General features: G+C 54.8%; 1 protein-coding gene and 1 non-coding gene across 2 annotated transcripts in view; one reads left to right on the forward strand and one right to left on the reverse strand.

Annotated features, from left to right (window-relative positions):
* LOC127201007 (cadherin EGF LAG seven-pass G-type receptor 1) overlaps positions 1 to 13,549 on the reverse strand; it is a 114,714-nt gene extending 101,165 nt beyond the window's left edge. The window contains exon 1 of the mRNA XM_051159371.1: positions 9,952 to 13,549. Within this exon, the coding sequence (XP_051015328.1) occupies positions 9,952 to 13,549 (3,598 nt within the window). The remainder of the gene's footprint in view (positions 1 to 9,951) is intronic.
* LOC127201917 (U6 spliceosomal RNA) lies at positions 1,072 to 1,178 on the forward strand. Its single transcript, XR_007832252.1, has one exon. It is a non-coding gene; the product is annotated as a U6 spliceosomal RNA (small nuclear RNA).
* Positions 13,550 to 14,357: the final 808 nt, after the last annotated feature.

The following is a 14,357-nucleotide window of genomic DNA, read 5'->3' on the forward strand; positions in this document are numbered from 1 at the left end:
CTAAAGCCACCAGCTTCCTGTCTAAAAGACCACTTTTGTTCACTCTCCCCCACAACTCCATCCATCGCTGGTCATTTCCCCTTTAGCATAAGGTTGTTTCCAGAAGGCAGAATCAGTCATTGCCTGCCCATGCACATGTGTTCACAGTGGAGAGCTCATGGCAGGCACTCGCTAACTCGCCCCACTGGATTTCCTGCCCTGTCCACATGCATGCACCCCTGACCTCTGATGACCACGTGCCAGAGAGACAGGAAATGCCTCAGAACAATAAACCTTCATATTTTCCATTCTCTCCTCTTTGAAGGCTTGAGGGACTTTCTCTTACACATTAGAATTTTCCATGCTTGAGGAGATAGGGCGGTCTCCTGCCATGTCACTTGGTTTCAGGGCACAGAGGGAGGGCACACTATTGTCCTGAATGCTCCTGTACCACTTCCATGCTCTCTACCAGGTGACCAGCATCATGCCCCCACCCCCCGAAAGGACACCTGGAAGCACAATGTTCCCCCAGAACCCAGCGCACCACCATTTCCTGAGTTAGTTACGGACTGATAGCGGGGATGCTATCCAACAGGGAACACATGCTATGTGAGACTCCTTTTAATCAGGAGAGGAGGAGGAAAGAGCGGGTTTCTAGGCACCGGGTGGCATTAACTGGTCATTGAGGGCTGAGGAAGGGACTCAGGCATCAAGTTTACAGGCCTCTCTGTCTGTATTCCAAGAAGCCCCCTCTGTCTTCATGTACCAGGAAGACTGAGCCAAACTGCTAAACGTTTTAAATGCCAATCAAAATGCATTTCCAGGGGTTTTGAACTCAGGCCTTGGTGTTAAGGTCGGGGAGAGCTGGCAATAACAAGGGGCTACACAGGGCAGTCTTTGACCATTGGTACCTCTTAGAGAACTGTCTATTATGATTTCATCCTTTCTTTGTGGGGAGTGTGTTTTCGAGACAGGGTTTCTCTGTGTAGCCTTGACTGTCCTGGACTCAACTTTGTAGACCAGGCTGGCCTCAAACTCACAGAGATCCGCCTGCCTCTGCCTCCCAAGTGCTGAGATTAAAGGTGTGTACCGGTGCTTGCTTCTGTAGCACATGTACTAAAATTGTAACAATACAGAGAAGATTAGCATGGCCTCTGCACAAGGATGACGCACAAATCCATGAAGTGTTTTATGTTTTCATCTATTTTTAAAGTCAAGTTGCTTTCTTGTTGAACTGGTGCCAGTTCTGTATGCCCTCTACACACTACTACCCTTACCACCTAGCAATTGGCAAGTGTTTCATAGCAGTTTTTTTAGGTTTATTCTCATTGTTTTTAATTAGACATGTGGGTGTCTGTCAGGGCGGTGGGGATTTGCACATGAGTGCAGGTGTCCTTGGAGGCCAGAGGCATGGGATCATGAGTGCAGGTGTCCTTGGAGGCCAGAGGCATGGGAACCCTTGGAGTTGGAGTTGTAGACACTGTGAACCCCCAGTGAGGGTGCTAGGGGTTGAACTGGGTCCTCTGGAAGAGCAGGAAGTGCTCCTAGCCACTAAGCCATCTCTCTAATCCTTTTTAACAGTTTTCAAATGAGATTTGTTCCCCACACTTGTAATACATGCATGGCTAAGAAGACAGTCTCTCAAGTCACAGTGGCCACCTGTGGGACTTCTGTTTAGCTAATTCTCACCCCAAAGAAAGGCAAGAAAGGGAAGGGAGACTTGCCAATCCTCTATAAGGCACACAGGTATCAGAGTGGTGGGGGGGGGGGGGAGCAGTGGGGGGGTTAGCGGGGGGGGGGGGGGAAGGAGGGCAGAGAGAAGAGTATAACCCAGGTGTCACCACCAGAAGGCCTACCAACAGGAGGCACTTCCTCAAAGAGCCTGCAGCCTCTGGCATCTGGCTCCACACACAGGGCATCCCAGAGGAATGCGCAGAGTGTGACTGCTGCAGCCAGCTCCCTCTGGGACACTGCTCTTATCTCCTAATGCTAACACTGTTTATGGGTTTATTTGAGTTAGCTGCCGTTAGTTTACCTTAAGCAAGCGTCATTTAGATTAGATATGAACTACATCCTGAAACTGTTTTTAAATAAAGACACAGAACTAGCTGAGCAAAGACTATTAAAAAAACAAACAAACAAACAAACAAACAAAAAGATAAACTAGGTATAATAGTTCACACCTCTAATCCAGCATTTGGGCAGCCGAGGCAGGAGGATATCTTGGAGTTTAAGGTCGGCTGGATTACACAGTCAGTCTGGACAAGCCTAGACAAAACAAGGAAAGAAGGAATGGAGGGAGGGAGGGAGGGAGGGAGGGAGGGAGAGGGAGATTTAGGGAAGGGGAAGATAGGTAGTAAGGAAGAGGAGGGGAATGAGAAGTGGGGGTGAATCAGCGGGTAAAGGCCCTCGCCACCACATCTGATGATCCAATCTGAGTTTAGTCCCTGGGGCCCACATGGTAGGAGATAACTGACTCCCACACATTATCCTCTGACTGACCTGCACACGCCATGGCACGCACATGCATGCACCCCCAAATAAAAACCTCCCCGGAGGCAGACAGCCCCAGAGGGCAGCTGCGTGGCTCAGCATGAGTTCCCCGTGTATGCTTGCTCAGATCTCAAAAAGAACTTCACTGGCCTAAATGCTGCCCCCACACCAAGAGATCTGTATCCCTGCACCTGGTGCCCCTCCACCTGGAAGCCCACAGCTTCCTATGACCATGCTTCACACAAGAGCCCACAGAGAGCCAGAATCAGCTCCCAAGGGTCCCCTTCTCTAATGTTAGCCCCCCAGCTCTGTCAGTTACACCATGGGGCTACATCTCTGCATGCTACCCAGCCCTGCAGCCTCTCCCATTTTGATTCTTCCAAGATCACCTCCTCTACAAAAGATATGCACTGACCACGTGATCATGGAGCCTGGGGGTCGGGGGGGGGATGGAGAGACTACTACAAAGGGTAGGGAAAGTTTCCACAAGTTAGGGGGCAGGAAGGAAGCACTGTGCCAAGGGCAAGGCCAAGCCAAAGAGGTGCATAGTGGAAAAGGCAGAGACAAGCAACTAGGCACCTGGGCAAAAGACAGCATCACCCAGTACCTGGGGTTATACCTGAAAGGGGATGTATTATATTCCAGTACCTATAGAACGTTATCCAACACACACACACACACACACACACACACACACACACACACACACACACATTGTCAGCTCAGTAAAGGGAGAGCTGGCAGGCAGGGTGAGGCTGGGGACTGAGAAACAGGGTCTGACTCCAGACATTCCGGACCACTGATAGCAGACAGCTAAGCAAAGCCACCCCAAGGCCACCTGCAGCTGCGCCACACTCTTTGGTTCAAATTAACACACGTGCATAGAGGTCCCAGAACCAATCCTCAGTCAAAACTGCACCAGCCAAGCAGATTTTCCCGTTGCCCTGTGGCCACTACCCCTGCTCAAAGGACAGTCTAGCTGCCCAAGGTCTCTGCTAACTGCCAGTGCTAGCTCCCTCTTATAAGTAGACAGACAACCCTGATATCCTGGCATGCTGGAAACAGAAAGAAGGACACACTGACCCAATGACCGGTGAGTGGAGCAGCAAGGGTGAGCAATTCCCACAGACTGCTCACCAGCCCACAAGAGAAAGGGGGTATTTAGTCCCCCCAATCCTGTCTAACCAGTATGGCACCCACAGTCACCAATGCCATCATATCTTAGGCAGTACCTCTAGCAGCCCTCACTATACTCCTGCTCCACTGAGGAAACTGAGGAATGAATCTAGCCACCTCAGGAAGATAGACCTTGCCCTCCACAAGTCACATGATCCGAGAGCAAAGTGGACCCAAAGGCCCAAAGGAAAGGCTACACAGAAATCTTGAAGCCACCTCTTAAACCAATGTCCTCCACCCCTCTCCCCCTGGCTAGCTGCCTCCTGTGCCCACATATGGCTAAAGATGACCTGTCTCCCTCATCAGCACCCTCCCATCTCCAGAATCCAGGCTGGAAGTAAAGTGATCTGGCGCGACACTGGGGATGAAAGGATATGGGCCTAAGAAAGCCAGTATTCCCACCCCAGGGGGCTGCCCTTGTCTAAGACTTCAGCGACCACTAGTCTTCCTGCCAGGATCCTTTGGTGGGGACCAGCAACATCCAGACATCCCAACAGAGCAACCCCACTGCTCACAGAAAGCCAGAGAACTCAATGCAGTAACAGAGAAAAGAAGCTGGTATGGCTTGAGTGAGCCATACTTTATCTCCCCTTTGGCATTTGCTACCTGTATAGCAACCCAGGGGCATGAGGCTGGGTGCTGTCACGCTGATGGAAATCCCACAGGCACTCAAGGCTCACCTGCTCACCCAAAGTGTACTTTCATGAGCAGCACCCCCACAAAAATTCAGGTACAAAGCACCCAACAGCTCAGGGATGTGATGTGCCTCACACTGTGTACATTTGACCCTGGATGTCAGCTGACCAGTCCAAGGAGGGAAGAGCCAACGTGACTCTTCTCCCTCATACAAGCATCCTGAGGTACAGGGAACACATTCAAGCCCCATCATCCTGTCTCTCAAAAACTCTCTGTGTCCTTTGGGATTCCTCCTTTGCCACTGGAAGGGGTTAAAATTAAAATTTGTCACATCCCAAAAGGTAAGTGGATCACCAAGATGTCCCCAAGAAGAAGCACATGTGTGAGAATTCAACCAGTTTCAAGAAGAAGGAGGAGGAGGAGGAAGAGGAGGAGGAGGAGAAGAAGAAACTCTGCCCTCGAACCCTTTCAGATGCACAGATAACTCATTCCAGAAAAAATGGACAGAGGTTGGCTGAGCAGCTGGTCTCTCAAACCTTTGCAGTGATGGACCCAGCCTTCCATGTACCCTCAGGTGGCCTCTTCTTACCCTTCCAAACACAGTTTGCCATGTTTGGACTGAGCAGGAAGCTAAGGCCTTTCACTGTACCCTCTCCCCACACTAAACCAAGAATCCAATTCTGGGCATTTCTACAACCCTGACAACAAGAAAAGTAAACTATTTCCCCCAAGGCTACAAGCTAAAAGCCATGCCAAACTTATGAGTATTTTCCACATGCTCTGCCTCACAAGATAAGATCTACCTGTTTCGATCCCAGTGCTGGCAGGGACAGAGGCCTGTGGCACAGGGCCACATACCACACCCCAGGCACACACACTGCTGCCAGGGGCCCCCACCTTCCACCCATCCACTTCTCCAACAGGTTTCTGACAGCAGTTTGTCAGCCTAAACCCAAGTGGTCTTTTCAACAGTAACAGTAGATCCTGGATGAGTTCTGGTGTCGCCAGGAGCATGGACCACTTTTGAGGCATGTCATCAGTATCCTGATCATACGTATCATGTGTCCCATGCCCTATTGCTGCCACAGACTATGTGCCCTGTGCACCATGCCTTTGCTTATTCTGAGATGGGATGATGACAGTACTGCCTGCATCACAAAACAGCATCTTGAGAATTGAATATGCCCTGACAGGCCTGGGGAGAATTCCCGACACAGAGCACACCAACTGCCACTGATGCTCTTGTCTTCTGGTATCTGCTGTCCTAGCCTGGCACAACCCTGCCCTGCCAACCACACTCCACAGGTACACCCTCAAGGGGCCGAGACCAGCCTCCTGAGCAGCAGCAGGTGGGACATGCTACAGCTCCAAATATCCTTGACAGAGCTAATGGGGTCTTATGATCCACCCTCTCCAGGTACAAGGAAGCCTGCCTGCCACTCCAGGTCTCCCTAGCAGGCACCAGCTGCCCAGTCCACACTGGACAGTCCCTTTCTTCCACTATTCCTCCAATCCTTCCTACCCTACTTTGACTTAGCTCTGTGCCTATCTACCTATCTCTATCCATCACCAGAAGGTCAGGGCTACACTGACTCATCAAGATTTTGCACGCAGTAGATACAATAATAAACATTAGCCAGGCACGGTGGCGCATGCCTTTCAATTCAGCACTCAAGAGGCAACGGCAGGTGGATCTCTAAGTTCCAGTCCAGCCTGGCAGGGCAGCCAGGGCTACAAAGAGAGACCCAGTCTCAAAATAAACAAATCAATATACAAATAAGTAAATAAGTAAAAATTAAATGCCAGGCATGGTAGTGCACACCTTTAATCCTAGCACTTGGGAGGCAGAGGCAGGTTGCTCTCTGAGAATGTGAGTCTAGCCTGGTCTACAAGAGTTCCAGGACAGCCAGGGCTATTGCACAGAGAAACTGTTTCAAAAAATAATAATAACAATAATAATAATTATAAAATAAACAAATACATAAGTATTAAACACTCCAAGTTATCAGAATCCCCAAACAATTAACTGGTTGCCTAAAGTGCTTAATTCTTCGGGGTAGTTTGTGTCACCTGATGAGGTCAACTCTGCCAATGGAGTTTAGGCTTCCTGTTTCTTTGCTAACTGTTGGGTTTTTAGGGGAAATACAACACGCCAGGTCCAGAGCATGCCTGGTACAACCACGTGCTCATTTCCTTATTTGTAATCTCCTATTGAAAAGTCACTATGATATCCTGTATTTAACTGGGCAAATATGCTCTAAAGCCGCTCAAGCCCTGACGGCTCTGCACCGTGCACTCCCTACCTGGGCAAACAGCAAAAGTTACCCAACTCCATTATTTGGCTAAGTTCTGATGCCTTCTGACATGTCTGAATGACTCATCAGCCCTCATTTCTACCCCACAAATGATACACTTCCTACATCCACAGGTCTGTGACACACATTAACAGCCGCGACAGGAACCCTGCCTTCCTGCCAACGGCCATGTTCTCGAAGGCAAGGTTGGAGCCCTGAACCTACAGGCACCTACACGTTCCAGGTGTTTAAAAGAAAATGTCGAGGTTGCAGACCTTGTAAGAGGGATCAGCAGGTAAAAGTGCCTGCCACCAAGCCTGACAACTGGAGTTCAATTCCTGGCATCCACATAGTGGAAGAGGAGAGCCACCTACCTGGTTTTACGTTTAATAAGGAGAAATTAGATAACAAGGCAACATGTTAGAATATATGAGGTTTATTAAATGAGCATAGGGAGAGAAGGAAGGGGGGAGGGGTACCCTAGAGAGAGAGACAGAGAGAGAGAGAGACACACACACATGATGGCAGGTGGAGGAAGAGGGGAAGTAGTGAGGGGGTAAGGGACGGAGAGGAAGGGGGGGGGTCTGGGTGGGTCTGTCCTTTTATATAGGCCTGAGCAGGGCCACGCCCACATGCCAGGGAGGCAATGACATCACAGGTAGGCAGACTGAAGCAGAGTCCTAACACCTGGAATCCGGCCTCTGACCTCCACATGTGCACCATGGCAACCTATACCCATACACACTCACACACTAACTAAATAATAAAATGCAATGGACGTCAGTGTCACTTAAAAAAAAAAAAAAAGCAATGTGGGGAGAAGTCCTCAGCACTCTGAGTTTCTCGGCCGGCTATTAAAGAAAAGCCAAGACAACTTTCCCCGTGCCCATAAGAAAAAGTCCCCATCACAGAATAGAAAATGGCATACAAACACTCCACATAGAAAATAAGCACCTAGAAAGACCAGCATGCAAAAAAAAAAGGGGGGGGGCAGTGGAAAAAATAAATAAAATTAAAAAACAGCAGTGGCTATTTGAATTATAACCTGCAGACTCACATATTCTTTCAAAAAAATGTTTTGTCTTTGAGGAGCACAGAACCATCAACAAGCTCTTTACAGTCAAAATAACCACGCCCCTCCCCTTCCCGCCCCCGCCCCAATCCCATTCCGCACATCCGCTGGGTCCCGCCCCCAGGTGCACCTCCGCGGTCCATCAGGCTCCTCTCCAGGCCGACGGCTCACAGCCCTTCCAGGAAGAGCTTCCACAAGACCCAATCGCTGCCAGGCCTCACATCTAGCACTTCAGGGCGGCAATAGCCCTTCAAAGGCTTTAGGGCACGGCTGTAAATGCTGTAAAGCCAATTACTCGGCACTGAAAACAGTGCTGAGTGAGTCTGAATCAACAGCTTTCCCACACTGTTCCTTAATAAAAATGTAAGAGTCGCCTCCGGGAACCGAGGTCCGGTCTGGTCTCTTTACAGGCCTGCAGTTGAGACCTGCGCGCCTTGCGGTCTCAGCTAGTCACTTCTTTGAAGAAGAAGAAAAAAAGAAACAAAAACAGTCAACCGGCCCTTAGGCCGCAGCATGGCAGACATACACATCCCAACAGGGCACCCAAATGACAGTAGAATAAAGTCGGTTCAGCGGCTAGTCCTTTCCTCAAACCCTTTCCCTCAGGTGGGGGTACGGGGTTCATCCTGATCACCCGGGATCACTGGCTGTTGCCTCAGGCCTCTGAGCCTCAGGATCTTTCTGTGTAAACCTCGCGTTGCCAGAGGAACAGTGAGAATGTGAGACTTTGGAAGCTTCTGGGAGCCAGGGCCAGCGGTAAGTGTCATGAAAGGCGATGTGTGCCGCCCCGGCTTCACAGGAGAACACAAGAGAACACAGGAGACCACAGCCGTGGTCAGGCTGAGCGCCTACACATGTACTATGAACCAGCTGCCTGTGAGTCGATCCATGAGAGCCTGAGCCTCACAGATGCCAACCCGGGGCTGGGGGTACACTGCAGACACACAAATGCTCCTGCTCCCTGCCTGCGTGGACCTGTTCCCTCTTAAACACTCCAAATTTTCTACTCTATTTTGTCTAGAAGCGTAGGAAACAGAATCTGTCAGGAGGAGCTGCAACCCTGGCTAAGGACCTCCGAGTGTGTCCCATGGTGGTCTCTGCACTGTCTCCCCAACAGATGGCTTGTGACCAAAAGCCATGCTGGGTCACCACACTGCTTCAAAACCAAGCCCCGGAGTCCTACATGATATTAAGAGACCACTGGATGAGAAGCTAGCCACCCCCGCTTCCTGGTACATAAGAATCTCAGCCAACTGAGGGATAACTGAGTGGAAAACTAACCTTAAGTTCTATCATGTCCCCCAAACCTACTGCCCACAGGAAACACGGACTCAGGAGTCCACGCACCTGAGCCTTCCTCCCCAGTCTATTGGTCAGTTGGTAAAACTCCACACCTGTGAACCACCCCCACCCACACCCCCGGGCAGCCAGGGCCCCTCCCAGAGCCGCTAGGGCCTTTTCATTGTCCCTTAGCCCCTGTTCAACCCTCTCTCCTGTGGGTGTCCCAGCACGCACGCCCTCTCCCACAGCAGGTTTGCTGCCAAGCCCGTGGTGGTTGCCTTGGCACTCCCTCTCCCTTCTGCCCGCCCTCCCTGGCCCTCCCCACCGGCCCTGAAGCAGGCCAGTGGTTCTCACACTAAGCTGAGCAGCCTATGAACAAACTCCCAAATTATAAGCCCGAGTCCAGGGACAGGAGTCGAGATCAAACAGACCTGTGCTTTTCAAAGAGTCACCCAAAGGCAGCACACATGAGTTGACTGTTATTATCTAGAGGAGACAGAAAAGCTAGACCCAGGGAACACAGGGCATATTACAGGGTGACTCAGGGACCATCCAGCAATTTCCAACGGTCCCACCCGGGAACTAATTGGCACATGGAGCAGGGAGTGACCTTTGATCCTTCCAGACAGCCATGCATGAAGCAGGCTTCCTAAAGAGCACCACTGGACAAACTAGACAACTTGGATAACCAACCCCCAGGCCAGGTTTTAACAGCCTGATTTGGGAGACGCACAGGAAAGCTCTCCACTTGAGCTTGAAGCAGCCTTAAGCCTGCTCCCCACACAAAACTGCTGAAAGGAGCAGCGAGGGGCCTTCTTCTTCACCTCCACCTCCGTGGTCCTAGGTGGGGAGCACGTCCCTCCCCCGCAGCATGCAACCAATCATAGCAGCAAATGGCAGGATGGTTGCCCAGGCCCTGTCCAACCGTGTCTAGGCATGCCCAGGCAGCCATTGGTTGGTGGGTCTCTGCGGCTCTCCAGGGAGTCCCAAGAGAGCAGCTCCTGCCCACAGGCCACTCACCTGACACAGACACCTCCATGAGCGCCTCCAGCGGCCGGTTGTTGTCCAGGTCCCGACTGAGCTGCAGCTCTCCTGTGGCGGGATCCAGCAGCAACAGGCTCAGCTCGTTGCCCTGCAGAAAGGTGTAGTTGAGGCTGTCAGATAGGTCAGGGTCATGGGCCGGGATGCGGCCAATCACCCCACTGGGGAAGCTGTTGGATTTATTGGTGACATAGTTGTTGAAGAGGATCTGGAAGTCGGGCAGCTCCGGTGGATTGTCATTCTGGTCCAGGAGACGGATGTGCACAGTGGCCCGGCTTACCAGAGGAGCGGATGTGGCCTGCACCACCAACATATAGTCCCTCCGGACTTCAAAATCCAGCTCCACCAGGGCACGGAGGTCCCCACTCAATAGATCTAGCTGGAAGACCTCGGGCACATTGCCCTCCACGATCTGATACATGATCTGGGCATTCGGACCTTCGTCTGGGTCATTGGCCCTTATTCTTGCCACCACGGACCCCACGGGGCTGTTCTCCTCCACAAACAGCTCCAGCTCGTCCCTCTCAAACACTGGGGGGTTGTCGTTAATGTCCAAGACAGTCACCTGAATCTCCACTGAGGCACTCAGGGGATTTGGGTTGCCCCGATCTATTGCCAGAGCCCACAGGTTGTACACGGCCACATTCTCTCTGTCCAGCCGGCGCTGGGTGCGGATCACACCAGACGTGGGCTCAATGTAGAAATCTCCATCACCGTCGTCCCCGCCCTGGAACGTGTACTGGAGGCGGCCGTTAGGACCTGAGTCCCGGTCCGTCGCAGAGACCTGGAGGACACTAGTAGATGGGGGGGCATCCTCGAAAACAGAACCCTGGTAGAAATCTCGCAGGAACCTGGGCACATTGTCATTGGCATCAAGGATAAGGATCTCCAGAGAAGTGGTGTCTGACTTCTGAGGAATCCCGTTGTCCTGAGCCGTGATGGCCAGCGTGTAGGCAGCCTGGTCCTCGTAGTCGAGCTCCGTCATTGTATAGATGGTGCCTGTGTCCGGGTCAATGCGGAACTGTGGTACCGGATCCTCTAGCACATAGGTGATGCGGGCATTCTCACCCGTATCCTCATCCGTGGCACTGATGGTGGCAATGGAGGTGCCCACGGGCCGGTCTTCGCTAACACTGACCGTGTAGTGGGAGCTCTGGAAGACCGGCCTGTGGGTATTGGCATCGGTAACATTGATAAAGACCTGTGCAGTGTGTGAACGTGTGCCGTCGGACGCAGTCACGGCCAGCACATACTGCCGTTCCTGCTTGTAGTCCAGGGGCAGTGCCAAGGTGATGAGGCCACCGCCGCTCTGGCTGCTGAGCGCAAAGCGGTTTCGGGTGTTGCCGCCCGTCAGCTGGTAGGTGATCACACTGTTGGCATCGCGGTCGCGGGCTCTGAGGGTCAGCACGCTGCTCCCCACAGCTGCGTCCTCATTCAGGCGCAGCTCGTACACAGGCTGCGTGAACATCGGGTCGTTATCGTTCACGTCCAGCACCGTGATGGACACACTGGCCGAGGAGCTCATGGGCGGCGAGCCATGGTCCACGGCCTCCACTCCAAAGCTGTAGTGTTCTATTTCCTCACGGTCCAGCTCAGCACACACAGTGATCCAACCGGAGCTGTTATGGATCTGGAAGGGGAAGTCTGGGCCAGAGGAGGCAGGGTTCTCAGGGTCGACACTTCCGCCCCCCAAGATAGCAGAGGCTGTGTCCACCAGACGGTACTGCAGCCTGGCGTTCTCCCCTGCATCCGCATCTACTGCCTGAATGTGCAGCACCGAGTGGCCCAGGGGCACGTTCTCCAGCACCGCAGCCTGGAAAGGGCTACTCACAAAGATGGGCGAATTGTCATTTACATCCAACACCTGCACAGAGACCAGCCCTGAGGAATTAATGAGAGGAGGCCGGCCCCCATCCTGTGCCTTGATGCGCAGGGTGTACTCCCGGATAGCTTCGAAGTCCAAGGGGTTGATGACATCCAGGCTCCCGCTAAGCGAATGCAGGTAGAACTGGCCTTTCAGGTTGCCACTAACGATGCTATAGTGTATGGCTGCATTCTGGCCCTGGTCCCGGTCGGTGGCCTGGACTCGAAGCACAGCCGTGTTGACAGCTACATCTTCCGGGACTTGAACCACATAGCGTTTTTCACTGAACTGGGGATAGTTGTCATTCTCATCCTCTACCACTATGTGGACGGTGGCTGAGGCACTGAGTGGGCCTGGATTGCGACCCTGGTCATTGGCCTCCACCAGCAGCTGGTACTCAGCCGCCTCCTCACGGTCCACCACAGCCCGTGTGCGCACGACGCCCGATCGCGCATCTATCTCAAAGACGCCACCTGCGCCCTCCAGCAGACGGTAGCGCATATTGGCGTTGGATGGTGCATCCCCATCGGTGGCACGGATGGTCAGCACCTCATAGCCCACCTCGAGGTTCTCTCGAATTCGCTCTCGATACTCGGACTGCTCAAAGACCGGGCTGTGGTCGTTAGTGTCACTGACAGTTACTGTGAGGTAGGTGGCAGCTGAGCGCCTCGGGGAGCCGTGGTCCACGGCACTAACTTTGAGTACATGAGTGTCCTTGGTCTCACGGTCCAGGGCGCGGGCTGTGGTCACTGCACCCGTGGCCGCGTCGATGAGGAAGTAGCCATTGGAGCGCTCATCGAACAGCGCCTCCATCTGGTAACTAAGGCGTCCGGCTTCTCCTTCGTCTGGATCGTGCGCGCGCAGTTCGATGACTGCAGTGCCCGCAGGCTCGTTCTCAGGTACTGACACCTGGTAGCTGGGCAGCGGGAATTGCGGGCTCGTATTGCTGCTACCCGCACCTCGCCTAGACCGTCGCACAGCCCCCGCCCGAAGCTGAGGCAGGCTAGGCGACGTTGGTGACACCGAGGGCGACTCTGAGGGCGTCCTGGAGGTCGCCTCTATTACCAGCTCTACCCAAACGGCGCCGGCCGCGCGTCCCAGGGCGCACACCAGGCGCAGCCCGACTAAGCTTCCTGGCCCTGGCAAGCAAATGGGTCCGCGCCTGCAGCGGGTCCCGGCCACCGGCGGGCAGCTGCAGGCGGGGAAGGTAGTGATGGCCTCGAGCACCGAAGACAGCGAGGCTGCGCCGCCGCCTGGGGCCGGAAAGCAGAGCGCTTCTCTAAGCCCAGGCACAGAACGGACCGCCCGAGAGCGCACCTCCGCACCGCCGGCCGAGCGGCGCAACAGCCGGATCCCACAGCGGGAGCCGTAGGCGCGCGCCCTTAGAACTAGGCTCGGAGCTGTCGGGGAGCCGCGAGCGACCAGCCGGACCTGCAGTGGCAGCAACCTCCTGGTCAAGCGCGCACAGCCCCGAGTCCCCGCACCTAGCCCAAGCCGCTGACCCGCCGCTGGCCCCTCGCGGCTCACGTCCAGCAGCTCCCGAGGTGTGCGCGTGGTGTCCAACCTGTAGATCCCGCCCGGTCCGAGGGCAAAGGCACGGGCACCACCGGGTAGCCGCAGCTCCCAGGCTGCTGCTTCCAGCCCCAGAGCTGGCAGGGTGGCGGCGGCCAGCAACACCAGCGCGAGCAGCACGCGCGGCGATGACGGCGCCATGGCCCGGAGCCGCAGCCCGAGCCGGGCGCCGGAGCACAATCCATGCACCCGGCGCACCTCCGCATCCACCCGGCTCGGCGGGGGGGCGGCTCCCGCGCGCCCGGCGCCGGGCCCTCGGGGTGGCCCGCGCTCTGCCTCCCCGGGGGCCCTGGCGAGGACACCGGGGGCCGCGCGCCCGGCCTCCCGCTCAGCTTCCACTTCGAGAGCACTTTGCAAAAGTTTGCCAAGTTGGTTTCAAGATGGCTTCTCCGCGCCTCCCGGGAGGGCGCCTCGCATCAACCTGCAGCAGCGTCGGCTCCAGGCGGCTCCAGGTGGCCCCAGCACCGACTCCGCTGGGCGGGCGTGGGAAGCTGGGCGGGCCCGGGGCGGGGCGGGGGCTACGAACACCGCACAGCCCGCAGACCCCCGGCTGCGGATTGCCGGCTGGGCGGTGTGCTTTGCTTGGGCCCCCGCCGCCCGCGTTCTCCCCGCCCCCGGCCCCGCCCCGCCCCCTCCCAGTCGCTCATTGTTCAGCCCTGGGCAGCGGGGCGGGGACGGGGCGGGGGTGCGCGCCCGGATGATCTCCATGGAGATGTGGGGGAGCGGCCCGGGCGGGGGCTGGGGTCCGACCCCTTCCCCTGCGGCCTCCCCATCCAGGCTCCACGGGAGGCGGGGCCCTGGGAGCCTAGCATTCATCTACCGCCCTAGGGTCCTGGGCCGCGGCTGCCACTGAGTTGCTGGCACAGTTGCTCTTGGGGCCCGGGAAGGCTGCGAGATTCAAAGCCTGGAACCGCACCTGGAGGAGCTGACCGACCAGATAGCTGCCCTG

Source organism: Acomys russatus, chromosome 17 (genome assembly GCF_903995435.1).
Source record: "Acomys russatus chromosome 17, mAcoRus1.1, whole genome shotgun sequence".
Classification (NCBI taxonomy): domain Eukaryota; kingdom Metazoa; phylum Chordata; class Mammalia; order Rodentia; family Muridae; genus Acomys; species Acomys russatus.